The sequence below is a fragment of the Numenius arquata genome, chromosome 6, assembly GCF_964106895.1.
Source record: "Numenius arquata chromosome 6, bNumArq3.hap1.1, whole genome shotgun sequence".
In the NCBI taxonomy this organism is placed as follows: domain Eukaryota; kingdom Metazoa; phylum Chordata; class Aves; order Charadriiformes; family Scolopacidae; genus Numenius; species Numenius arquata.
This window is the reverse complement of record NC_133581.1, coordinates 67,646,684-67,674,006: the sequence shown is the minus strand read 5'-3', so window position 1 is coordinate 67,674,006 and position 27,323 is coordinate 67,646,684. Positions and strand designations below refer to the sequence as shown.

Below are 27,323 nucleotides of genomic sequence, written 5' to 3'. Positions count from 1 at the left end.
GTCACCTGTAGGAAAAGTAATTTATTTACCTAAGTCGCTGTATCTAGCTGTGAGCAAGCCAGGGCTGCTGATGCTGCTGGTCATACCGAGGGGGGAGGAATCAGCCTGAGGCCCGCAAACAGGGATGCTTTGTCTCCTGTGAGCCGGTGGGGCTCTGCCCTGCGAGTCCGGGAAGTGTTTTATCGTCTGGCATTTCTCATCATCCGGGAGGTTTTCCTCGGGATAACTGTTTATTCTCGGCTGCGACAAACCAGAGGTGAAGGTTACCTGGGAAATGGCAACTTCAGACAAGTTTAATTCAAGTCAGGCTGCTTCTATTTAAAAAAAAAAAAACAATATAGCAAGCTTTGGAAAAAGACATTTGACAGCAGAATGAGTTAAGAGGTATTCCTTCTCTGATGCAAAAATCACAGCAGCAGGCAAAATGCTGCACAAGAGGACATCCCATGCAGCACGCTCTCTTTAGAGGAAAAATACCTACAATACCTACAAAATACCTTTGTGTGGGGCAGCGTATGAGGCCAGGAGCCCCCGGAGGCTGGGACCGCACAGAGTCCACGTCAGCATAAAATACGAAGCCGCGCGGAGTCTGGCAGCAAATGGTATTTAACAATTTATAACCTGCTGAGAGCATCAGGCAGAAGCGCCGCAGAGGCTGCAGAAGTGGGGTTTGCTGCCTAAAACTCTTTATAAAGCACCATCTCTTACCTTCGGGGGCAGCGGAGGTGGCCCTGCCCGCTTTAGTGTCGATCTGCAATAAAAAGGTGCAGTTGTTTTAGTTAAATCGACAAGATAAAGAGAATTAGTCGAACACACAGACTATAAATGAGACAAGCTAGATGCATAGAAGAGACAGATCGTAGCTTTGCATGAACTGGGTTAAACTAAGAAGTCCAAGAGTGGGAAAAAAGCACGTTAATCTTGTTAGAAGTGGTGTTTTTTTGACAAACTCACGCTCTTTCATCAATGCCAATGTTACAGAGCATTCTGCGATGAAGGGTATTGGAAATTAGTAAATAAACATATGTTCAGGGACTAGTTCTCTGAAGGTGCCTCTTCTACTGCTTGAATTTTACTTTTGCGCTTGTTGTTTTTTTTTTTCTAGAAAATTCTTCCTGCCGGTGAAAATGCTGCATTTCTGGATCAGCCAGTAGATCGTGTCACAGAGCAACGTCCTCCCATCCCTTTTTCACAGCCACCCCAACTGCAGCCGAACCTGGGGCCAACCAACGAAGAGTTTCACCACCCTTCGGTGCAGTTTCCACCTTTCGCTCCGGATCAGACACATGTTGGGGCACCGGAGGAGCCCCACGTACCCCACCACAGCTCTGCGGGAATATCTGGCTCGTGATCGATGGATTAATCAACGCAAAATCTGCTTTAAAGTATCAGGCACTTCCATACGTGCCCCGAGATAACCCCAGGAAGGAGAGGAAGGGAAGAAAGCATCGCTCTGCAGACATTCTACTGACCATCACGTAAACAGTCAAGCGTGTGTTAGACCTTGGAGCGCAACCAGCCCTCACTTATAAAACCGATGAGTGGCAAAGCCGCCTGCAGCATTTTAAGGGAAGAGGGTTTTGCTTTAGCGAGAGCCGCAGGGAATAAACACAACTGCACAGGAAAGGAGGTCCACTCACTCTTCAACATCTTCACTCCCATCGCCAAATTTTGTAAGCAGTCCCCTAGGTAAAACGTTCATAAAATTAAAGAGCTCGGCTATAAGGTCGACACGTGCAACTAAAACCACCGGTGACGTCATTTAGTTTCACAACAAGCATCTCCCAGCCCTTTTCAAAACAAAGTACTTCTCTCTTATTTACTGCATTAAGTCCTTTTTCGTTTATTATGGTCCTTCCCTTTCCTTCCCCTCAGCCCTCAATAATCACTGAAGCTCTCTTCCAGCCCAGATACCATCAACTCGTCTTTCATTTAACCTGGTATTTTAAATATTGTCGAAATACCTAATAACAGTACAATATAAAAGAAGAGAAAAAAATAATAATATGAGAATAGAGGAAGTTACTGGGAGACAGACGGAGAAAAACCTTTACAAAAGGAAGTTTCCTCCTTTGGTGTTATAGGCTAAAGATACAGACAGTTTCCCAGCACAGTGGGAATTTCTGTTTCAAAGCTACCCCAGGGCCAAAAAAAGAAATTGCGACTAGAAGATCAAAGCAGTACCGAAAATAGCACCCTCAAACAAACATAAACTGATAAAATTTTGCAAAATGGCGATTTTCAAGCTCTGTCTTAAAAAAAATCAAAACATCAAACTGCATTAAATAAATAAAAGAACATAAACGACAAATCTAAGCCCATTAAAATGCACACAACGCACCATGTCACCCACTGAGGAATGGCCACAGGGGTAATGAACAGGAAAACAAAAACGTATTATACAGGAATTAATCCAGGCAAATTTGGATTACTACAAAATTTCCCTGCAAGTTACTTCTGAAGGAAAAGTGGGAGAGAGCTGCCAACAGGAACTATTCAAAAATTGAAAAGAGGAAAAGCCCAACCATCAACAAAAAAACCCCACCTCCGTAATACAGAAAATGTGTAAAAAAGTAATTTTAAAATGCTACAATGAGAAAAAACAAAACAAAACAAAACAAAAAACAACAAACCAAGAAAAAAATTCAATCATCAGGTACACATTCTGGTATTCTCCTTTCCAGGCAAGTAATTCCCGAGTCGGAGCCATCAATCACCGCTCCCTCTGATAAAAGCCAAAGGGAACGAAAAGCAAGGACCCCCCCAGCTCACATCCTCTCCCCACGTCCCTGGTGTTACTCAGAATTCCTGGGACAGAGGAGTTATGCGTTTCCTGTTTATCTTCTCTAACTGGAAGTGGTTTCCAAGTAAGCGCCACGGATTCCCCATCCAGAAACGTTATGCCTGTCCTCCTTTCAATACTAAATCTGTATCTATTTACCCATTTCTAGCCCTAGCAACGTTTGCCAGGGGTACATTAATACACCCTGGTGCGGACAAGCTAAATAACGCTACGGAATCGGAATAAAATCACTAAGTCACTCTGCCGGGAGGAGCTTCCCTCCCTCCTTCCCTCCCTCCCTGGCTCCTCGACTCCGCGGATTCCAGCTGTCGGCAGAAAAACCAGAGCTCATGAAAAAAAGGGTTTTCAATCCTCGGCTCCTGAGGGGGTCACACAAACAAAGCCGGAGAGGAAGGAAAGCGGCCGCTCTCGTTACCGGGCAGGGACACGCGAGGCCTAAAAAGCCACCCCGAACTTTTACTACCAGAGCGGGAAGAAAAAAAACCAACAGGTTGAACTTAAAAAGACCCAAAGGCTGGGAATTTCCGTGACACACCAGCGTTCCAGGGGGGCTGTAATGTCAGCTGAGAGCTTATGCAAGACTTTATCTGCAGAAAAAGCCAAAGAAATTAATTGTCTCCTACTCAGATCCAAATAATGATGGGCAACAGGCTCTTTTAGCTGAGCAATTATTTTCAACCCAAATACCATCTTTCCTTACGTATGTGCATCTGTCAGTTTTCCTAAATTTCCATATTCTTCACTGCAAATTCAAAGATTGCCTTTAAAGGCAGGATCCAGTAGTTTGCAGCAAAAGGAAGCCCTAAAATTCAGTCCTAAATTGTACAGTTGGGCTCCCTTACCTCGGGCCTGCTTTGTCCCAGGGGAAATCAGTTAGAGCTTATCTTTACCCAAAACATTTCGCCCCAGGACACCTCACGGCTGTGGGACAGATTACACTCATCAGCCACCCACGGCAGAAACAGCCGCGTCGTCGTAGCGAACTTGGTAAAACTCAATCTTCAAACTGGTTTCTCCTTCCCTTTCTTGCAAGGACCCGACCTCAGGGCTGCGACGACGCTGTGTCTCAGGATGTCACAGCCACAGCCGCGGCTCAGAGGAGAAACATAGGGAAGAGTGTGGCCAGTAGGTCGAGGGAAGTCATTCTCCCCCTCTACTCTGCACTGGTGAGGCCACAACTGGAATACTGTGTCCAGTTCTGGGCTCCCCAATTCAAGAGGGACAGGGAACTACTGGAAAGAGTCCAGCGAAGGGCAACAAAGATGATTAAGGGATTGGAGCATCTCCCTTATGAAGAAAGGCTGAGAGAGCTGGGGCTCTTTAGCCTGGAGAAGAGAAGGCTGAGGGGAGACCTTATTAACGCCTATAAGTATCTCAAGGGTGGGTTGAAGGAGGAGGGAGCCAGAATCTTTTCAGTGGTTCCCAGTGACAGGACGAGGGGCAACGGGCACAAGTTGGAACATAGGAGGTTCCACTCGAATATGAGAAAGAATTTCTTCACGGTGAGGGTGCCAGAGCCCTGGAACAGGCTGCCCAGGGAGGGTGTGGAGTCCCCTTCTTTGGAGATTTTCAAGACCCGCCTGGATGCAGTCCTGAGTAGCATTCTCTAAGCAATCCTGCCTCAGCAGGGGAGTTGGACTAGATGATCTATACGGTCCCTTCCAACTCTAAAAAAATTCAGTGAAATTCAGTGAGAAGTGCAGGACCCCGAAGGCAGCCCTTGCACGGTTACCAGCTCTGCTTGGTAAAAAAAAATTGACTTTTGCCTGCGTTATTTCACCATGCCGGCCACACATTTACACTTCGCTTTCCATCTACAACTGGGGAGCTACAATAAATTTAAAATAAACTACTGCTCGTGCTCAAAAGAGATTAAAACCCATTCCCCAAGAGAATGACCAACCAACCGCAGAAAGATAATTGGGAAAAATCTCCTTTAACTGTACGAATACTAAAGCGGATTAGGGCTTATGGTTTGACTTTCAACCATAGCTCAATTTTTCTTTCAGAGTGTATTTTCATATTAAGTCACAGAAATAAAAGAAGGTTTTAAACTCCGTACTTACTTGCTGCTTCCACCGTCGACAAAAGGATTCCAATGCGAAGCAAAGTCAGTGCCAGCTGCCACAACCTGAAGATGCAGAAATTGTCATAGTTTTTTTCCCCCGCTCTCAAACCGAAGTACCTTATCTACAGCTTGGGAGATTCCCAACGACCCATAAGCAGTAAAAGAAAATACCAAAGTGAAAGAATGTTTTACAATCTAATTATAAAGCAACTATTGAAAAGCTTTCTTCCTCTTTTTAGACTCAGACTTAAAAGCAGCACCTGGAAACGGTACAATGCCAGTATCAAGTGGCAATAAGTAACATGAAAGCAAAAAATTAAGGTGAAAACTCGTATTTTCCACTCAGGGCATTGTCCAAGACATTCTTCCAGCGAGAGAACATGCTGCAGCCACCTCCAAACCCATCTGAGATGCCATCAGCAGAGGCTGGCAGCGTTCGTGTCACTAGATGTGGCACTGAGGGGACCTTACCGGTAACAAAATGTGCAGATTTAATCAGTCACATTGAAATCAAGGTGAATCTGTACCTACCTGCTGAGCTGGAGCGCGGCTGGAAAAAACAGGAATGGGATTTTTCTGCCGCGCTGAGCACTAACGTCTCCAAATCCACATTAACGGCAGCTGTTGCTATTCACAACACTTATTAAAAAATAGAGCCCTTGTGTACACAGGCACATACTAATCCCGAAGAACGTTAATTAGCTGATGGGCAGTAAACTGCTGAGGGCTGGAACAAACAGCAGCGGCTCACAAGGGGGCAAAACCGGCTGCGTGCGAGCTGGCCGCCTTCCAGGAAACCAGCGGCAAACAAGCCCCGATGATGGGAAGATCAGGGGCTTGAATGCACAACGGCCTCTTCGCTTTATCAAATTAATTGGCACGTGTTGTTTTCTTCATCTGAGCACGAGTCTCTGCACAAAGCACGGGGTGGGAGGGGCAATTAATTTCCTTAGAAACGTGGCAATTGTCTGGGGGACCGAGAGTGGTCTTCTCATGACTTTGCATTTCAGAGACATATTAGAGTCGAACCACAAAACAATGAAGACGCTACGATTTTAATAAATGAAGGAGAAAAGAAACTTGCCCTTACCATTTCATCCCGAGCTTCTGTTTCTTTCCTTAGAGGGGGCTCAAACTGCAGCTTATCGACTACAAAACATAAAATTTTCAAATTTAATCCACACGACATTATCCTAGTGCCCTTCCAATGCTTTCTACAGCGGCACGCATGCTGTAACAGATCTAAATATTATGTAGACAACACTTAATTTACCTACAGGATATGACTATCACCTAAATATCAGTGTTACTGTCTAAATGCTTCAGTTTGCAAATGTGAAACCCACAACAAAGACCCAAAGTAAATACCAAGTCATCGTATAGAAGTGCACTAAGACGTAACTGCGTAACCACGTGTCACTTTTAATGCATGTGAAAGAGAAGCCAGAGGCTTTTTAACGGCAAACTCCCGAGAAGTGTGATGTACGTGACGCAGAGGAGCCGAGAGCATTTACAGTACAAAAGGCATTTTTTCAAATCTGGAGAAACGCTGTTTCTACCCTCAAAATTTGAACTTAGATCCAACTGAGTAGCGTATTAGTACTGTACTTTATTAGTACTTTTAAATTAAAAGGAAAGGTTATATTAAAAGAAAATGCATTCTGTTACATGCAGCCTGGTCAGGACAGCTACTACAGAATCCCAGAATTCTATGGGGTTGGAAGGGACCTCTGGAGATCATCTAGTCCAACGCCCTGCCAGAGCAGGTCCACCCAGAGCAGGTTGCACAGGAACGTGTCCAGGTGGAATTTGAACGTCTCCAGAGACGGAGACTCCACCACCTCTCTGGGCAGCCTCTTCCAGGGCTCTGCCACCCTCAAAGCGAAGAAGTTCCTCCTCATGTTTAGATGGAACTTCTTATGTTCAAGTTTGTGCCCATTTCCTGTTGCCCTGTCCCTGGGCACCACTGAAAAAAGACTGGCCCCATCCTCTTGAGTATTTTAAGTACTTTAAGTATTTACAGGTGTTGATCAGATCCCCCCTTTAAGTATTTACAGGTGTTGATCAGATCCCCCCTTTAAGTATTTATAGGTGTTGATCAGATCCCCCCTCAGTCTTCTCCTCTCCAGACTAAAAAGACCCAAGTCCCTCAGCCTTTCCTTGTAAAACAGATGCTCCAGGCCCCTCATCATCATGAGGTGTCCATGGCCCTACTGCCATCACAAGTGTTCCATCAGGGTCAAGAAAGGTTTCACTTATGAACTTGAAAAAATGTGCAGACAAACACAAAACGCTACCTTTTTTTCTATACTTTCTCATGACAGCACGACACCGTACATTACTCATGTGAAAAGATGCCCTCCTAATTATCAACTGGCTCTTATTTTTCTGTGTTTGCAGGTTATTAGTGGTTTTGCTGTTTTTCGTAAGGCTGCGTGGTCTGACAGAAATCAGGGAGCTGAGAGGCTGCGCGGGTCACGCAAGGTCTCCACATAAATATTAGGATGCAGCAACGAGATGGAATGAAGAAGCAGGAAAATGTGCAAGTTTTAATTTTGGTTTTGGAAAAATAGTATTGAAGATTCATGTGTTATGTGCTGTTTCTTCTGTTTCTCAACTGTGCCAACAGCAGAAGAGCCTTTCCAGAGCACACAACAAGGGAACGACACCGACATCGGTAAAATCAAACCAACACCACAAAATGTGCAAAGCTCATCGGGAACTTACAGTTTATCTCCGATGCTGTTCGTTCTGCCCTAATGTTCCTGTTCGTAGAGCGAATCGTGTGGCGGATAACGGAGTGAGGCTGCAAGGAAAGGGAAAAGCTGAGAAAGGTCCCGTGGCTTTCTGTCCGATCTCAATCAACAATCAACACAACAAGAAGAAGGAATAGCTGTTGCAGTCACATATCATGACGTCCACCACCTTTGTCCTTGGCCTTGCACAGGATCCCTCTCTACAGCCACAGCATAAGGGTGACAAGCACGGTGGCAATATTTCCTGGCTTCTTCTACATGGTAACTCTTAAAATGCTGGGGCAGTGCCCCCGTCATAGAATCATAGAACGGTTTAGGTTGGAAGGGACCTTAAAGATCATCCAGTTCCAACCCCCTGCCCTGGGCAGGGACACGTCCCACCAGACCAGGTTGCTCAAAGCCCCCTCCAACCTGGCCTTGAACCCCTCCAGGGATGGGGCAGCCACAGCTTCTCTGGGCAACCTGGGCCAGGGTCTCACCACCCTCCCAGCAAAGAATTTCTTCCCCAGATCTCATCTCATTCTCCCCTCTTTCAGTGTCAAACCCTTCCCCCTCGTCCTATGGCTCCCCTCCCTGATCAAGAGTCCCCCCCCAGCTTTCCTGGAGCCCCTTTAGGGACTGGAAGGGGCTCTAAGGTCTCCCCGGAGCCTTCTCTTCTCCAGGCTGAACCCCCCCAACTCTCTCAGCCTGTCCTCACAGCAGAGGGGCTCCAGCCCTCCCAGCATCTCCGTGGCCTCCTCTGGCCCCGCTCCAACAGGTCCATGTCCTTCCTGTGCTAAGGACTCCAGAGCTGGACACAGTATCATGTTCCCAAAGCAAAGCAGGGTATTTAAACAGTAATTTATGTAAATAAAAGGTGCTCTCACCTCAAAATCATCATCATCAACTTCATAGTGCGTATGGTTGTCAGGATTATTAACTTTGTCCAACAGCTCAACCGCTAAAGATCTTGAAAGCCCAGGCTGCCCTACAAAGCTATGCTAGAAACACAGAGAAGAACACACTATAATATGCAACTGATATGCAACTTCCATTAATAAACAACCAATATAGAATATTACTGAATTTTGCCTGCTTTCTAGGGGCTTGAGTATTTTTTTAATGACTCCTTGAAGACGAGACTTTCTAACCCCTCCATAAGCATGGAAATTCCACACTTTTGGCCAGCTGTAAATTGGAAATTAAACTCTGAGTCAAACAAAGGGTTACACCTTAACTTCATTTTTTAACATGAGGAGTTCGGTGAAGTTTAGGAAGGTGGAAATAGAAATGTGAACAACTGCTAAATACATCCCTTTTCTATTGGGGTGACAGGAAGTGTCCATGTCTACGCAGCTGTATCTAAGAGGCTGAGACACCCACTTCCAGAAAGGACAAGGCTGAAGACAAAGCATGAAGCCAATTTCTGCAATTTTTCCTACCAAAAACTGTATAAAAGTCTTGAGACTGAACAAAATCTTGCTACTTCCTACAGTTGGCCAGTGTCTCTTTGCTTCAGATTTCACCACCCGTGTTGTAAGATCAGAGACAGAGAACAGTTCCAGTTTGGTTTCCTATCGATCTGTTTTTCACTTTGAAGCGAGAAATCTCTTATCGATGTCATCAAATGTTCCAAGTCACTTACAGAAAGGAGCCTGTCCGCTGTCGGCCTCTTCTTTGGATTTTTTGTAAGTGCTATTTTGACAAAATTATGGAATGTTGATGACCTTGAAGAAAAATGAGGGTTTATGTTTAATTTTTCAAGAAGTTATTTTTGATTTTAACAGTTACTAAACAGATTACGAAAGGGTGTGCTGAATTAGAATGCTGTCCAGGTACCTCAACTCTGTAATGTAATTATTAATTAAATTCCCAAGTTAACAAGATAAGGAAAAACCCATTTGACTCATAGAACTTGCATGGAAAATGTTTTGGGATGGAAAATAAACTAAACACATAAGGTGCTATTTCCACTTTCTCCCCATTTCAATTGTTATGGAATTAAGTATCAGGAATAAAAATTGTGAATTATGGACCCAGCAAACCCACAATATACAGGCAATTTCACTGCTCTTGGCTACAGGTAGGAAAATAAACTACAAAGTCCTAGACACAGACCCAACTTACTCTTTAAAATGCTTTGTTGCTATTTTCAGAACACTTTAGGTGATTGTGATACGTAACCTCTTTTTAGATCTGAATTATGACTTGATGTCGTGGACCTACAATTTTTCAAGCATTTTTCTCGTAATTGTGTTTGTGTTATTCTGCCTCTCTGGGGGCAGCATCAGCCCAAGTCTGAGTTCAAATCACGTTACAAAACACATTTCCTCTTCTAGTCACAGCGTCCGAGAGGGCGGCATCGGAGAAATAAAGTGCGTTGGCTGGGGTTACGCCGAGAAGTTTCAATACAGGAAACATGCACTTAGGAGTGTTTTCTCCCTTCCTCTCGCACACATCTGCCCTCCCAAACACCTCAAGGTAAAAAGATTTCACAGTAGCACCACGAGCAAAAAAAAAAATCCCGCGTCTCAGAATTGTTTTGAGCCTCGTAAATAGGTTAATAAGTGTGGTACACAACGCTGCGGGTACTAGGAAGGTATCGCAGGGTAAAGAAATCAGGAAAGGATTAAACAATTACCTGTCCCACTGGCAAATGCCCTATAATAGGAATTAAGGGGAAAGGATAAAAATACTTTTTCTTCCTAGAAGATACAAAGAGATTTCATTTCCCCCCAGATGACTGGCAGGGATCGCTGTACATGGGTAGGGCTGTCCTGTCCCACACTGGGTTTTCTGTCCCGTGAGATAGTATCTGCTGTGGACCTTACCCCTCCTGTTTGCTTTCAGACACCTATAAAAAACCAACTAGTTGTTTCGCAGTGAAACCTCCCGCGGGTGAAATCACCTCTCAGGTTCCCAAGTTTCGAACCTGCACACACTATTTTTCACTGCCTCCCTTCTTCAATAATGAAAAATAGTTAGTTTTTTACCCCGTTATCAACAAAATACTGAACAAAGGAAAGAGTTTAACCTACCATTTTGCTTTTTCCTTTAGCTTTGGCGGCTGAAAGTTACTTTTTGACATTAAAAACAAAGCCCTAAAGGTAAAGGAAGAATAATGTTATTAGATGGTAAAAAAAAAAAGAAGTTAATTTCATTCCAATATCTAACCACTTTAAGTTAATACTTTACAGTAAGAAACATACTGGTGAAACTGGACTATAGTCTATACTGTGTTAGAGGATAGATATAATAAAGCTGTTGATTTTCTTATCTTTAAATAAATTGTTTTTATCGCCATGCAATAATCCTGTTAAACGTGAGGCTACGGCTTCTCTAGTGATTTACTACATCCCTTCTGAATCACATTGTTGACACTACAGAGGGCTGGTTTTTTTTAAAAAATAAAAATTTCAATGATGATTTCCATTCTAAATTTAAGTCTGTAGCTTCAGACTGATGTCTTGAAAAGAGACAGAGGTGGATGTTTGATGAAGGAATCCTAGCGTGAGTCTCTAGGTCTATGGAGAAGGTTAAACTATATCCAGCGGGACTGAAGACAAGCGAGCTCCCCGCCAGCAAACCTCATCGGGTGAAGATCAAACATGGGCGGCTGAAGTTCTGCGAGCTCAATCGCTGTTATTCCAACGGCCCAGATATCGCAGAGCTGGTTATATCCACCGTTCTTTTCCACCGCCGCGACTTCTGGGGCCATCCTTTAAAAGCAAAGGCATCGTTCAATGAGAGCATCAGCTGCACACAGGAGGCCCAAAGCACTTCGCGCAACCCTGGAGAAGAACCCCCCCCAAAGAGTGTAACTCTGGGAACAGCCTGATGTCCCCCAACCCAAACCCAGACGCTCAGCACGAGGGAAGCAGAGCAGCACAAGGAAGGGACATGTTTTGTCCGAGGTCATGGGCAGCGCTAGGAATAGAACAGGTCTCATGATTCCTGGTGAAATGCTTTAATGACCAGATAATCTTCCTGCCCTCAGTCCTCCTTCCCCAACAGGATAAAGAGGGCAGCGAACAATTAAAAGCCATTGTCTGGATTAAGCTGTACGTATGCATTCAGTCTACACCAAGAATATCGCCCTGGGCATCGCAACTGCATCCCAGTAATGCCAGAAACCAACAGCAGTTCAATTTGCATCTATAATCCAGCTTAAGATTTACAATGATACATTTGCATACTAAATGCTGTCTTGTACAGATATTAATCACCAGAGATGATTAAAAGGTTAAAATCTGTTTTTCTTTGCAATTCTTTCTGCACAGAAACCAAAAAGATGTTTATTTTATTCACTGGAAGCGTAAGAAGCTACTGAGAAAGGACCATTAGATTTCTGGAGAAAGGGAAGAATGTTCTGCAATAATAAATTTGGGGGAAAGAGCAATCCTGCCTCCAATATCAGGTACCTTGTGTTACAGCAACCGATCAGCTACAATCAGCGCTGCCGAGACTCTTACCCTTTGGGTATTTTACTTGGAAGAAAGGGAATTTATGCAATTGCCATAGATTTAAAAATATGTGTATACCTCGGTGTGTGTATTTAAGAATTCTTGGCATAAATACAGACTCAGCTTTGCATACTCTCACAGCAATCAAAGTAGTTTATTACCAGTAAGGGGTACCAATAAACGATTTCCTCTTCGCAATGGTGGCTGTTATTTTTGCTGCTACACCGAAGTCAGCTGGAAAATGAAATTATCATAGAATTAGACATCTCATTTTAAGACCCAAATTCTACTTTAGGAAGTATAATATTATGAAAGAATAATCATGTTTCTCATCCAAATCGAAAATTAATTCAGCTTCGATGGTTAAATATTAATAATGAGATCAGCTAATATCTTCACTCACATGACTTCAAATTGAAAAGATGAGCTCCTACATATGGCTCACTCATGATCCTGTTCCTCTCCAAGCTATTTTCCATCCCACAATACAGCAACCAAGCAACCTCACAAAACTTAGTGGATATTCAATTTAATAGCCAAGAGGAAAAACAGCATCGTACTTTGGAAACGGTACTATTCCTCTGTTACTTACGGAGGAAATCACAGGGAGCCATCCCTTCCCATTTCTGGAGACTCTGTCTAGGGGACAATATTCCCTTGCTCTCTGAGCTGCAGAGAACCAGGTGGTCTTGCAGAGTCAAAAATCATTTAAGTCCTTTTTATTTTTATTCCATTGGTAGTGCTATAGCTGGAGGATAATTGTGGGCAAAACTAACTAGCTTAGCAGGCAAAAGGAATGTATCAGTGCATAACCCAAGTTTAATGCATTTAGTGGAAGCTCCTGTGAGTTTCAAGGTTTTACTCTTTATTTTTCTTTTTCTCTTCTACTTTAAAAAGCCATACTTTCCTAGCACGGCACTTCTGCTTCACCACAGGGGTGTAAATGTGTTGAATCACACAAGTTTTTTCTGAAGAGCGGTGATGCAGCTAATGCACAACTGCCCGGATTCCAACACCAGACACCGTAAGAACATTGAGCATCCCACTCCTTTTCCCAGGACGTCTGCTCCCTGCAGAGCCCTAAATACAATGTGGACTTCTGTGAAGTGAGGCAGCAGATGGGCAGATCGGGGTTTTGAAGGCAAAACGCTCAGATAACAAGAGATTCAGCCTGTTTGTGCAGCCCTAGATGCAAAGCATTACTGGGGAAGCCAGTACCACAGATTTCTTCTGAGTTTTTTCATCTGTAGACCTCAGAGCGCTTCCAAAAGGAGAGTTTCCTTTTCTCCACGAGTGGAGATGCCCAATGTCACACACTGGGCAAAAGGCACAGCCGGGACCAGAGCCTGTGTTTCCTCAGGAGATGCTGTCTCACACAGGGGATCCTCGGAGGCCATTCTGGCCAGGAACAAACACGTTGACATCCAGGTAACCCCGACCTGGCAAATTCCAGGGAAACCTGGGAGGCTTCAAGGCTTGTTGGTTGAAAAACAGAAATTATCTGTAACTTCTTGAGAGAATGCAAAACTTCTCAACTCATTCGCACACAAGCCCACAGATACACACTTTCTATCGTCAACTATTGCCCCAAATAAGAACAGGAACATCCCACAGCGCATCCTACGTGCCCCTGGGAACAGAATCTAATGAGACTGCAACAATACGGGACATCTGCCGCATTGTGCTTTATCTTCTGTAGCCAGCTTAATCTCTGCTGTACTGCATGTACTGCTCGATACAAAACAAAGCCTCACAAAAGCTGAATATTCTTCTTGGGAGGCATGGTCTCTACATTCTGCTTTGGTTTTTTGTTGTTTTTTTTTTTTTTTAATGGAATGATAAAAGTTTTTTTAGTAACTTGCTAAATCAAAGTATCCCAGCTGGTACCGTGGCTTTTGACTGATCAAATTAAAACATTCCCGTTTGCTTTCTGTCTTATTATTAAATTCGGGCAACTTACCTAATTTGACATCTCCGTGGTCTGTTAGTAGAATATTTGCACCCTAAACCACAATAAATAGAAAGTTAAAATGCTTCATCAGGAATATTGTTCTGCATCAGAAAGTTTAAGGTAAGTTTCTCCGAGTTCCAAGTTACCTTTATATCTCTATGCATTTTGCCCTTCATATGCAAATAAGCAAGACCCTGGAAATAAAAGAGACACAACGCGTCATTTTGCCATTTGTTAACACACTACAAAGCCAGTCCCATTTAATAAATTCAAATTACTCAATGTATTTTAGTTGAAAGTGCAGCAATTTGCGATTTGCAGATAAGAGATTCTGTTCCTCCTCTCTCCCAGCTCCATTCAATACAAGTGAAGACTTGCTTCAGCCAGCCCTGGTGCAGCATTTTATTTAAATGCATTTTCAAAACAAAGCCCAAGATACATCACCTTTTCCCTTTACTAAAATTAACTCTTATTTTTGAAGTCCTGAAGGTTTCAACAAGCAGGTGTTTAGCCCTCAAGCTGCCCTTCCAGCAATTCGAGTCCCCGCAGCAAGAAGAGATGGGGAACAGAACTGCCAAGCCCCTGCCTCCAGCAGCAACCGGTTCAGCCACCGCTTCGGGGAAAGGTGTGTGACCCCCTCATTCTCTCACTTAATTATTCAGGGATACCCAGAGAGGGGAAAGAAAAGCTCCTTTAAGAAACAAGCTGCCTGCATCATCTTACCTTGCACTTCTACGGTTATTAGCAAGCACAAAATGAAAGAGGATTTTAGTCATCTGGTTGCAGTGTTTTTTCCTCTACAAATTATTAAGATTTACTGCCTCGGATCAAGCAGGCAGTTTAAAATGTGCCTTTTTTCATTTTTCCTCCATTACTCAGCTACTTACCCTTGCTTACTAGGTATTAGCTGTTTTCTGCAACGAGATTCAAAAATTTGTCCTAATCCACTGCTGCACTGGATCACTGTGTTGGAACAAGGGATGAAACCAGCCCAGACAACTGCACGGTCACAACCTGCGCAGATTTGTCTGCCACAGCTTCCCTGAAACCCACAGGTTCACCGAAGGAACGGGAGCAGGTCTGAGATTCCGTATTTCGGTCCCACAGAGATAGAATCATAGAATGATTTGGGTTGGAAGGGGCCTTAAAGATCATCCAGTTCCAACCCCCTGCCCTGGGCAGGGACACCTCCCACCAGACCAGGTTGCTCAAAGCCCCCTCCAACCTGGCCTTGAACCCCTCCAGGGATGGGGCAGCCACAGCTTCCCTGGGCAACCTGGGCCAGGGTCAGATGTCTGCTCTCATGTAAACTCCTTCGCAAATCACAGCACAGAAGCAGCTCCGACAATAGAATCATAGAATCATAGAATCGTCCAGGTTGGAAGAGACCCTTGGGATCATCGAGTCCAACCATCTACCCTACTCTACAAAGTTCTTCCCTATATCGTATCCCCCAACACCACATCTAAACTGCTCTTAAACACATCCAGGGATGGTGACTCCACCACCTCCCTGGGCAGCCTGTTCCAATGCCCGACCACTCTTTCTGTGAAAAATTCTTTCCTAATGTCCAGTCTAAACCTACCCTGCTGGAGCTTGAAGCCATTCCCTCTCGTTCTGTCATTAGTTACCCGTGCGAAGAGACCAGCACCAACCTCTCTACAGCAAATTGATTTTACAATGTACAATGATTTTAAGCAAATATTTGCACTGCATGATTGGAGTTTCTTGCTAATTTTTATTTACAATCTGGAAATTTCAGCTGGATTCTCAAAGCTTGCAAGTGTAAGTGATGGTACTTTCAGCGCTTTCTGAAAACACCTTCTGTATCTACTTTCTATCCGTGGAGCAAAAGCTTTATGGTATCCCTGCAGAAGTACAGTACCTGTAAAGTTTCTCTGCAAACATACGCGATTTGTAACTCTGACAGAGGTCCCGTTACTGAAAACAAAGATTAAAAAGCGTGTAAGTCCACAACGTACAACAATAACATCGGGAAGCAGCCACAAAGCGGTATCTCCACGCAAAAGCTAAAGACCAATTTTACACGTATTTTACATTGAGCTGAAAAGAGGCGTTTGTTTGCTTGTTTTACAGAAGGGCTTTCTGTAAATAAAACCCCAGCACAGTAACAGAAGACGATAGCCACAGTGAGAAGAAAACCTGTTTTCACAGAAATCTATTTACCATTTTACAAGTGACTTTGCAGTAATCTAATATCCTGTATTCTGAGGAAGGTAAAAAAAACAATAAAAGAGACTTCAGCTAATTTTTTAATATTAGAAATGGCAACTTTCTATACTAGGGGCTTATGGGACTTAGAATTGTTTTAAAGCTATTGGTATTAACAGCTGAAAAATAAAGCAGAAAGAGCTCTGGTATTCAAAAACTTCATGTTATCATTTAAAGGAAGAGTATGTTCCCAGACTGCTTTTCCAACAACTCCAATAAATCCTTCTATGGAATCCACAATTCTAGACGAAACCTCCGAGGGGAAAATAATAATCAAAGAGTGGTACAATATCACACAGGAGCAGGAGTAAGAATAATTTTTTACCCCTTAAAGATCACATTTTGAGATTTTCCTATGAAAAGTGCTTCCTCACGCCATGCACAGTCTCCATATTCAATTAGTGTGATTTCTGGCTGTCAATTTGTTTTAGAGGTCTTTTTGCCACCCCTTCAGAAAGCAGATAACCTGTCCCTGGAAATGGCTTTCAGAGATGGGGGCCGAGAGGAGGTCCCAGCATCCAGCAACTGCCGCTACTCAAGAGCTCTCCACCAGAATAAATCAATTAATCTTTGGGTCAGTCCCCTAAACATCGTGGAGAAAAATAAATAGCGTGATGATTAAAAAAATAAAGCATGTTCTGCCCTAGAATGACACAGGATTAGCCTAAAAATGACGGTTATCATATTTAAGAAGTGCTCTCAACAAAATCTGTTGACTGTAGCTAAAAACCACTCTTCATGCCCTAAGAAGAAACACGCGCAGGGCCCAGCCAGTACCAACCATTCCCTGTCAGTTTGCTTATTATTTATTTTTTCTTCTTTAGAGAAAGCTTCCCAAAGATACAAATGTTAAAATAAGTTTGGAAGTACCATGGTAAATATCCTGGAGGGATCCCCCACCGCAGTATTCCATGCATATCCACAGCTTTTCACGGCTGTCAAAAGAAAGTTAGAACACAGGCGTCAGAAGCTGATCGATCTGTACACACAATGTGATTATTTTAATTATTCTCTATTGGTCTTGATCACCCCTCATTAAAGATACATGCTCTGAAACCCCCTCTGCTCTGCCCTGGTGAGGCCCCATCTGGAGTCCTTTGTCCAGTTCTGGGCTCCCCAGTTCAAGAAGGACAGGGAACTGCTGGAGAGGGTCCAGCAGAGGGCTACAAAGATGATGAGGGGCCTGGAGCATCTCTCTCATGAGGAAAGGCTGAGGGACTTGGGGCTTTTTAGTCTGGAGAAGAGAAGGCTGAGGGGGGATCTGATCAACGCCTATAAATACTTAAAGGGTGGGTGTCAGGAGGAAGGGACCAGTCTTTTTTCAGTGGTGCCCAGGGACAGGGCAACAGGAAATGGGCACGAACTTGAACATAAGAAGTTCCATCTAAACATGAGGAGGAACTTCTTTCCTGTGAGGGTGGCAGAGCCCTGGAAGAGGCTGCCCAGAGAGGTGGTGGAGTCTCCTTCTCTGGAGACATTCCAAACCTGCCTGGACACGTTCCTGTGCAACCTGCTCTGGGTGGACCTGCTCTGGCAGGGGTTTGGACTAGATGATCTCCAGAGGTCCCTTCCAACCCCATAGAATTCTGGGATTCTGTAAAAGATGTTGTGTTAACCCTCTAATTGCAATAAGGAATATGTGGAAGAAACACCTGAGGTTTACTTGCTATCAGCAAGATGACATTACGTATCACACTAAACTCAATCTTAAATTGAAATTGCCCAATTGTATCTAAAAAAAAACCTCCTCATGACCTCCAAAAGGGGTATCGGGGATTTAGAAATTTAGCTATTTTTTTTTTTCCAGTCGGAAGTTCATTTGGGCTGAACAGGTTACTTAAAAAGTGCAGCCCTCCAGGAAATCTAAAGATGAAGCCTTGTAGAAAAAGACCAAGCGGGTAAAGTGATGATCCGTGATCCCACCGAGCCAAGTGATGAATGGCAGAGTTCCACAGAAATGGAGGATATTCCCCAGCTTTCTGTGAAACATTTAAGGTGTGTGGGTGAAGATGCAGCCAGCTGGCATCACCTTGGCGCTGCCTCTCAGTACCTCGCATCTGTTACACCAGAATTATGAAAAAATGTTATTACCAGCAGCTCAGTTTTAGCGTTTTGCTCTTACAACTCACTGGCCACGCTTCCACAGCACATAAGACCGTTAAATAAAATATCTCAAAGCAATTCTGCTTTAGATGGATAATGAGCTGGTTTTATATTAGAACAAATAAACCTTTAAAAATCTGCCCCGCAAGTGAGTAGGATTGAACATGTTGCAAGCCTCTCTTAGGGGAAAAGATTCTTTCTGTTCCTAGTGATAAAAATATTCCAGCCTTTTGGCCAGCAGAGAAAACAAAGTATTAGTCACTTTCTTTATTTTTTTTTATTTTTTTTTTTTTAAGCCATCCGGGAACCAAAGAGAACTCAACATTGCGAGAGGATGTGAGCACTAAACCAGACCGAGCACTGCCCTGCGAAAGAACCAGAAGCGCAGGTAGAGAAGAATGGGGTTTACCTGAGATAGCTCCCAAAATAGGCGACGATGTTGCAGTGTTTGCATTCCTTCACCATATATATTTCTTGCTGTATCAACGAGAAGTCGTCTCCTGAAAAAGAGGAAGCAGCCACGGTTAGATCCTTTCAGTTTGAGTTCTTTATGAACCCGCTTTGCACCAGGCACAAGGGCTTCTTGGAGAACAAACAGGAGCCAACGCCGGAGCAGCCCCGGCCGGTCCCAGCTGGAGCGGGGCCAGCTTTACTGGGACACGGCGCTCACAGCCACAAGAGGGGGAAAAAAAAAAAAAAAAAAAAAAAATCACTGCAAGCCAATTCCAGAGACTGAAACGAGAAGAGATCGCATACCACAGGCTCTTTATTAAAAAGTATTTCGTTTCAAAACGACTCCGATGGAGCATATGGCCCCCACGCCCACTCAGCCGCTGCTGACTCAGAAGAGAAGCGGAGAGTCCTCAGCACACGGGCTGCCTTGTTTTGAGGGCATTTTTGGATGAGGACGGCTACAGAAGCACATTTGTGCATCCTAAATATCCGTTACAAAAAAAAAAAAAAAATAATTCTACTGAAAAACATATTATGACCAGAGCAATAGCCCGGTATGTTATAGCTATATGTAATAGCTGGAGACCTCATCACTCTCTACAGCTACTTGAAAGGACACTGTAGAGAGGTTGGTGCTGGTCTCTTGGCACAGGTAATTAATGACAGAACGAGAGGGAATGGCTTCAAGCTCCAACAGGGTAGGTTTAGACTGAACATTAGGAAAGAATTTTTCACAGAAAGAGTGGTCGGGCATTGGAACAGGCTGCCCAGGGAGGGGGTGGAGTCACCATCCCTGGATGTGTTTAAGAGATGTTTAGATGTGGTGTTGGGGGATATGGTGTAGGGGAGAACTTTGTAGTGTAGGGTAGATGGTTGGACTTGATGATCCCAAGGGTCTCTTCCAACCTGGATGATTCTATGATTCTATGATTCTATGTTTCTGCCACTTTAATTTAAAAGGGTAATAAATTAAAAGGGTCATAAATTAAAAAAAAAAAATAATATTTGTATAGATGTAATGAAACAAAGTAAAATATCTGAGAGCTGGGAAAATCACTGGTGTGCTTTTATTAAATCCCACTGAGACAATTTCCAAACAGAGGGTGTTTTCCCCAGAATCTAGAGCTCAGACATGGCAGCTCTTGGGTTCCTGAAGCTCGGGGCAGGCTGAGACCCGGCGCTGGGGCTGCTCCGGAGGCTCGGATGGGCCTGAATCCCAGTAATGATATATTAAATAACATCAGCACAGCCCGACAGCCTCCCTCTGCAGAGCAACATCCCAAAAACCAGCCCGTTAGGCATCCTAGACATGTGCCTGCTTTGTGATCACACATATATATACATTGCTACCTTCATTCTTCCTTTGGCGTGAGCAAAACCTCACTAACAGCTTCCAAGACGTGAAAGACTGGAATTTAGATAAAGGTTTTAGGTTTTAGATAAAAAGCTGCTCCAGACAAGATGGTGGCCACCATGTTCTCTCAAGGAAAAAAATTCCTTTCTGTGTTTACTTTTGTTAAAGTTTCCCTAGAAAAAGTTATCTCCTGCTGTCACGGTCAGGGAGGTGGAAACCAGAAACCACGCGCTGCTTCGTACTTTATACGTAGCTCCCCGTATTATTACTGCTCCCCGTAATTTATACGATTTTGACAAGCCCAGGAGGTCCCAAGCACTGCTGTAAATTCTCTTTGGATTCTTCACCCGTTTATTTACCAAGTAACAGCACAGCTAATATTTTTAATAACCTCTTCAAAAATAGATGTTATTATTTGTTGTGTTTTGAAGGAACTTCCCTGAGCGAGGACGTCACCGGCAGGACCCGCAGCAGCCAGTACTGATGTACTGGTCCCATGGCATCTCCCAGTCCTCTGGAAACCCCGGCTCTCCGTACACACACCGGTACGTAGCAGCTCTTCAGAGATATAGCCAAAAAAAGGGGCCAATTTTGTATAACCATTTCCAAATGATCACAACCTTTATGTCTCAATGATCACCAGTCTTGTACTTAAATAAATAACTACAAAATACAAAGATAGAGGGGAACAGGCTTGTATGAAAACATCCCTGATTGATTTCAGTAAATCCTCAAGGGCTTCTTCAAGCTGAATTTTACAGAGAAACACTTCGCTGGGGCAGGAAAACATTAGTAGAAGGGTTTCAAATGTCAAGAGTCTTTTTTTAAACATAAGTAGTATTTTTTTTTAATCATAGAATGGTTAGAGTTGGAAGGGACCTTAAAGATCATCGAGTTCCAACCCCCCTGCCCTGGGCAGTGACACCTCCCACCAGACCAGGTTGCTCAAAGCTCCATCCAGCCTGGCCTTGAACCCCTCCAGGGATGGGGCAGCCACAGCTTCTCTGGGCAACCTGGGACAGGGTCTCACCACCCTCACAGCAAAGAATTTCCTCCTAATATCTAATCTAAATCTCCCCTCTTCCAATTTAAAACCGTTACCCCTTGTCCCGTCACTACATCTCCTGACAAAGAGTCCCTCTCCGGCTCTCCTGTAGGCTCCCTTCAGATATTGGAAGGCTGCTATGAGGTCTCCCCGGAGCCTTCTCTTCTCCAGGCTGAACAACCCCATGATTTTTTTCAATCATGAAAAAAAAAAAGGGCAACACGATTTCCATTAATTTAGCACCGATTTCACACTGTGCTCACTTCACGTGTTACCTTTTGGCTTCAACTTTGCTTAAATTCATGCACCCTGCCCATAAATGATAATTTTTGAGTTTGAATCAGAGGGATTCATTCCTCCCATTGACAAACTTCCTACAGGAAATCGTTGAATGCTCACACATAAATAACTGGAGGGCTTTAAAAGTACAGAATTTTTTCAAGAAAGCCAAATCTAAGCAAGTTTGAAGGCAAAACCTCCCACCCCACACCAAAGATGGCACTGTCTTTCACTAACGCTACGGGATCTCCATGAGTTCGGGGTACCGAATGCCAAATAAAATGCCCTCTTCCTAAAATGCCATCTTCAAAGCAAAGAATCTTTGATTTGACAGCATTTCAGAACAGCTGGATACTGTCAGATGTGAAAATCACCATGAAGAAGCATCCCCGGAACAGCAAAAACTTGGAAGGCAGCAGCTGGAATTGCCCGTCGATGGCACAGACTGGGATGCCCCGTGTGGAACAGCAGCAATGGCAGCTCCAGGAACCCTGACTAATGGGAAAAAATCGAAGGAAATACGGTGATTTGGGCTAGAAAAAGACTGATATGAGGAAAGGTAACAACCTTTAAGCACCTAAAAGATATCAGGGAAGGGGAGGGAGAAAGGATAATCCGTTCTCTAGTTTTATGATAGGACAATTAGCAATGGGGCTTAAATTGCCTTAACCTACTTTCCATGTACAGATGAAAAGCTTTTCCTACCGGAGTACCATCCCAGCACTGAACTGGAAGGGATGGGAAGCTGTGAAATTTCCCACTAGTGAAAAAAATAATGAAGAAAACGCTAAACAAGTAGCCATCAGGAGTGACTGAGGCTGATCCTGCCTGTAGTAGAGGGAGACAGAAAAGATGACCTCTTAATTTGCAATTAAAAAGTGAAAAATCTATGCAAGAAATGGGGTTACCTACAGAAAAAGGGGGGGAAAAAAAGGATTTGGAAGAGGAAAGGGGGATGCAGGCTGAATACAGACAGGGAGCTGATAGAAAAGTAGTGAACGGATGGAAAGAAGAGGAGAAGCATCCATGAGAAAAGTTTGGCTAAAATATGTAGAAAATGATTCTGAAAGATCAGACCCAGAGATAGAAGAGAAGATGTATAGTCGTTCAAAGACGACAAGAATGAATTCAAAACAAAGGAATTCAGAGTTTCCAGGCAGCTGGAGTATTAATCTTGGCAAGAGATGCTGGAATCGGGCAAAAATTAAATATCCTTGGATAGCATGAAAAAAAGAGACGAGAGTAAGACAAAAGAGACGAGAGTAAGACGAAGGATTTGTAGAAAATACTTCATTGAGAGGGAGACGGCAAGAAAAAAGAAAAGAATTAGATCAAAGGTGACAATATATCCATACAAAGAGCTCTTCATCTGTTTTAGTCATCAGAGATCGCTTGATGCTAAATAACACGGAATTGGAAAAATGTACTTTTTGTCTACTCACATGTTTGCAATTATGGGTTATGTGGCATGTGGAGCAAAAACATGGGTTAGGGAGCTGCTGTAAATCAGCCGAGCAGCGCGGTGACTCACTGCGGCTCGCTACTATTATCTGATTTTACCTCTGCAGCCAGAGGCACAGGACGCGACGGAGCGGGTACAATGGAATATTCTCCTGCTCCGATGGCAGCCCGCGGTGGCGGCTGCTCTGCTTGGCACAACCAGCTGCGTGTTCTCCAGCCCAGCTGGCAGGGAGGAGGCTCGCAGCCGTAGCATCGTGTGATGCCACCGCATCAGATTTCGGGAGCTAAGCAAAGTAAGGGCCTGGTAAATTCAAAATAAAGCCACATTTAAAGAGGAGATCACTGAGAAAACTGATGGCCCATTGACATTAGTGAGTTATCTGCAGACACTTCTCCTCACCTATGTGGAACTGGCACATATAGACCTAGGCTGAGAGAGTTGGGGGGGTTCAGCCTGGAGAAGAGAAGGCTCCGGGGAGACCTTAGAGCCCCTTCCAGTCCCTAAAGGGGCTCCAGGAGAGATGGGGAGCGACTCTTGATCAGGGAGGGGAGCCCTAGGAGGAGGGGGAAGGGTTTGACACTGCAAGAGGGGAGATTGAGATGAGATCTGGGGAAGAACTTCTTTGCTGTGAGGGTGGTGAGACCCTGGCCCAGGTTGCCCAGAGAAGCTGTGGCTGCCCCATCCCTGGAGGGGTTCAAGGCCAGGTTGGAGGGGGCTTTGAGCAACCTGGTCTGGTGGGAGGTGTCCCTGCCCAGGGCAGGGGGTTGGGACTGGATGGTCTTTAAGGTCCGTTCCAATCCAAACCATTCTGTGATTCTATATCCTGCCAAGTTGTCCTACATGGAGAGCATGCCTATGCTGTATCCACACACCCCACCCTGCAGCACGGGAAGGATCCGACGGCTCTGGTGCCTACCACACAGCCGTACTAGGTCTCCTGAATGTTCCTGACCTGGATGGTTTTTAAGCAAGCTTACTCCTGGTCATATTTTCATGTGCTCCACCAACTGCGTTGAGTGGTCCCATCCTGCAAAATGATGCACAATCACTTCTCACAACTCCTCAGGGGTCAGCTGTGAATCCCTTTATTGTCCAGAAGGCTCCTCAGGGAAGAAATTCATTGTTGTTGCTGTTTTAAATTGGTTTATTTTGCATTACTTCAGCTGATGCTGTGCGGGAACAGAGGGAGGGACGGGCAGGCAGCATCCAGGGCTCGCACGCAACTGGGAGGAGGGAACTGACGGCACTGGGAGACGTGCACGGTGTCACCAAAGGGTGGTACAGAAGCACTTATTCAGAGGCCAGATCTTCAAGGTGCCAGCCAGCTCTCCTGCCCCGAGCTAATGCCCTCAACATGGTGTCCTCACGGGCTCCAACATGCTGGATGGACACGTCAGGCTGCCTGGAGGAGGTGTGACATGGGCTCCAAAGCCTTCCTGCCAAGCCTCACTAGGGAGGTTCACTGCAGATAATTATAGTGTTAAAAATCCCACTGCAAAGTAACTGTAATTTATAATTTAGAAGTGAGATGCCGGGTGGATACTGCTGTATGGGAAGCTGAAGGATGGCATGACCCTGCTCTTCATCGCTGCTGAACGCTAACACTCTGACCGGATTCGTACAACTCCTACAACCAAGAGATGTCCACCTCCTGAGTTAGCAGAAGCAACCATCACCTCTGCTGGGACCACTCCTCAAATGTTTTTTTATTTCAAAAACCTGTGTTTCAGAACAAGGAGAGCAAGCCCCACAGGAGGGACAGCTTTGCAGAAACCATTCGCCCCAGTTTACTAACTCCCCAGCCAAACAATGCCCACTGGTCATCGGCTCCTCTGTGCTGATTTCCAGACATCCCCGCACTCCCCACTTCCCAACCGCTCACTCCAAACCACTTCCCTGAACCTTGTGAGGGTTCAGTCCCTGCCGATGAAAGGGATGGCTTTCCCAATACACAGGCTTTTGCATGGATCCGAGTTTGCTGCCAGTCTTTCACCTCTACCCTCGTTAGTGTAACTCCCAAGACATTTTCCAATCCCCATTTAGATGCCTTGACATGCAACACACCTGAACAACAGCCCCAGAGTATTTTGGGGAGGGTGGAGAGGGTGCAAGGCATTCCCAGCATCCCATCCCACAGCTACGACTCATACACAACTGCCCTGCAGACCTGCACTGCTCTTTACCAACCATTTTTAATACTGAGGACAATCCTTTTAACGTTTCACATCCTTAAGAAGGAGAATAATTTAAACAGCACTCAAGCATCTGAGCTGTTTTATCCATACCTCTTTTCTTGGGATTCAAGGAAACCTGCAGTCCGACAGAAAGAATTTAAATTCCCCAAACGTGAAGCTCAGAAACTTGATTCCAAGCAGGAAACAGTTATTTGGAAACAATGATGTTTCCACCAGCAAATTTTCCTGCCAGGCATCCAGCTGCCAACTGCTCACCACTGATGGTACCGATTATCTCTCCACCGATATAAACGATTACTGATGGCGATGTGCCGCCGCAGCAGCTCGAGCTCTGCCATTAGCAGCACACAAGTGTCTGGAGCGACTGGTTCAACACCGCAAATGATTTCCCTGTGTATGTTCTCTTCTGCCCCGCTTGGATCCTATTTATGAGCTGCCATGTCAACATCTCACCTATATTCCTATTCCTTAACGCTTTCATCTCTTTTCCTCTCTCCTTGCCTCATTTAATTACTGTTGTACAACTCAGCCTTTCACGACCCCATTCTTACTCTCCCTTCTCACCACTGCCATTTCACTAATGCTATTTTTCTTCATGTGTTTTGTCAAATGATGTGTCCTCCTAATTCACTCCTTTGCAACCTGCCTTCAACCCAAGCGTCAGGCTCTGCGTTACCTTCCAACTAAAATATCATAGAATCATAGAATGGTTTGGGTTGGAAGGGACCTTAAAGACCATCCAGTCCCAACCCCCTGCCCTGGGCAGGGACACCTCCCACCAGACCAGGTTGTCCAAGCCCCGTCCAACCTGGCCTTGAACCCCTCCAGGGATGGGGCAGCCACAGCTTCTCTGGGCAACCTGGGCCAGGCTCTCACCACCCTCACAGGAAAGAAAACGTGGTCTTTCAGCTTCTTTCCTGCTCATAATACCTCCTTCCCCCATCCCAACCCCTTCTGCTGACCTTCTTCACCCAAGAAACTCTGTGTTTTAAGTGAAAGCTCACACTAGATGGAAAGAGGAGCTCACTCGCTCTGGATACAGACATTTCCGCAAGAACAGCAGATTATAAACGCGTTGTAAGTATGCAAAGTAAAATTAGGCCAGATTCTAAGAAGTTAAATATAATTAAAATGCTGGGCACTCTACATTAGAAGACCACGCTGTCTCTGTTGGGCTTTGTGTACGCTCTGCAGGCTGAGCAGCTGTGTGGGACTGCGGCAGTACCACTCCGGACGTGGCACGGCACAAGGCGACGTCCAGGCTTTAAGGGCTCCGAAACACTGGGAAACTCAGGCGTTCAGCCCTGGGTAACTCCCAGACAGATGCAGCGACGGCATAACAAGCCGCACACCCACCTCTCCCAACAAAATGGTGTTGGTGTCGGTGTCCCCCAGGCTATGGCGATGCCAGCCTGACGCCACGGGAGGTGGCACCAAGCAAAGAAATCAGAAGCAAGGACTTGTGGCAGGGTCTGACCAGCCCCTGCTCAGCGCATAAAGCCCGTGTCTCTTTAAACTGTCACGCACAAAGGACACGATCCCAAGCCCCACCAGGTTACACACCACAAGGCACTGAAGGCGTAAGCAGCAGTGAGAAGTTATTTTCATATTTCTTCAACCCCAGGCGCTGCCAACAACAGCTCAACCCCTGCAGGTTTAGTTTAAATAAGCCTCAGGCTCGTTCTTCTCCACAGCTCACAGCATCCCTAGGGAACTTATTATACAGAGAATAAGGCTGCGTTGCCAAAATACCCTTCTTCAGACCCAAAATGCCCTGGGCTCCGCTGTGCTGCAGTCGTGGTTCAAGGAGGACAAACCTCCGTCGCAGCCTGACAGCCCCATGGCTCTGTTCCTGGGTGGAATATCCATCTCCGCATCTGAACCCTGAGATACAAACCAAACATAACAAACCAGGCTTTGACTACACACCTCTGGATGTAGGTGGGATTAGGAAGGACATGGACCTGTTGGAGTGGGGCCAGAGGAGGCCACGAAAATGCTCTGAGGGCTGGAGCCCCTCTGCTGTGAGGACAGGCTGAGAGAGTTGGGGGGGGTCAGCCCAGAGAAAAGAAGGCTCCGGGGAGACCTTAGAGCCCCTTCCAGTCCCTAAAGGGGCTCCAGGAGAGATGAGGAGGGACTCTGGATCAGGGAGGAGAGCCACAGGAAGAGGGGGAAGGGTT

General features: G+C 45.0%; 1 protein-coding gene across 1 annotated transcript in view; it reads right to left on the bottom strand.

Moving 5' to 3' along the window:
- Positions 1–27,323, bottom strand: part of MAP4K5 (mitogen-activated protein kinase kinase kinase kinase 5) — a 70,923-nt gene that overhangs the window by 17,171 nt on the left and 26,429 nt on the right. The window contains exons 3-17 of the mRNA XM_074148384.1: positions 18,765–18,855; positions 17,123–17,187; positions 15,906–15,961; positions 14,167–14,214; positions 14,030–14,072; positions 12,231–12,303; positions 11,194–11,325; positions 10,645–10,707; positions 9,252–9,333; positions 8,494–8,607; positions 7,599–7,677; positions 5,962–6,020; positions 4,870–4,934; positions 709–751; positions 87–240 (exon numbers count right to left, since the gene is read on the bottom strand). Coding sequence (XP_074004485.1) covers positions 87–240; positions 709–751; positions 4,870–4,934; positions 5,962–6,020; positions 7,599–7,677; positions 8,494–8,607; positions 9,252–9,333; positions 10,645–10,707; positions 11,194–11,325; positions 12,231–12,303; positions 14,030–14,072; positions 14,167–14,214; positions 15,906–15,961; positions 17,123–17,187; positions 18,765–18,855 — 1,167 coding nt within the window. The remainder of the gene's footprint in view (positions 1–86; positions 241–708; positions 752–4,869; positions 4,935–5,961; positions 6,021–7,598; positions 7,678–8,493; positions 8,608–9,251; positions 9,334–10,644; positions 10,708–11,193; positions 11,326–12,230; positions 12,304–14,029; positions 14,073–14,166; positions 14,215–15,905; positions 15,962–17,122; positions 17,188–18,764; positions 18,856–27,323) is intronic.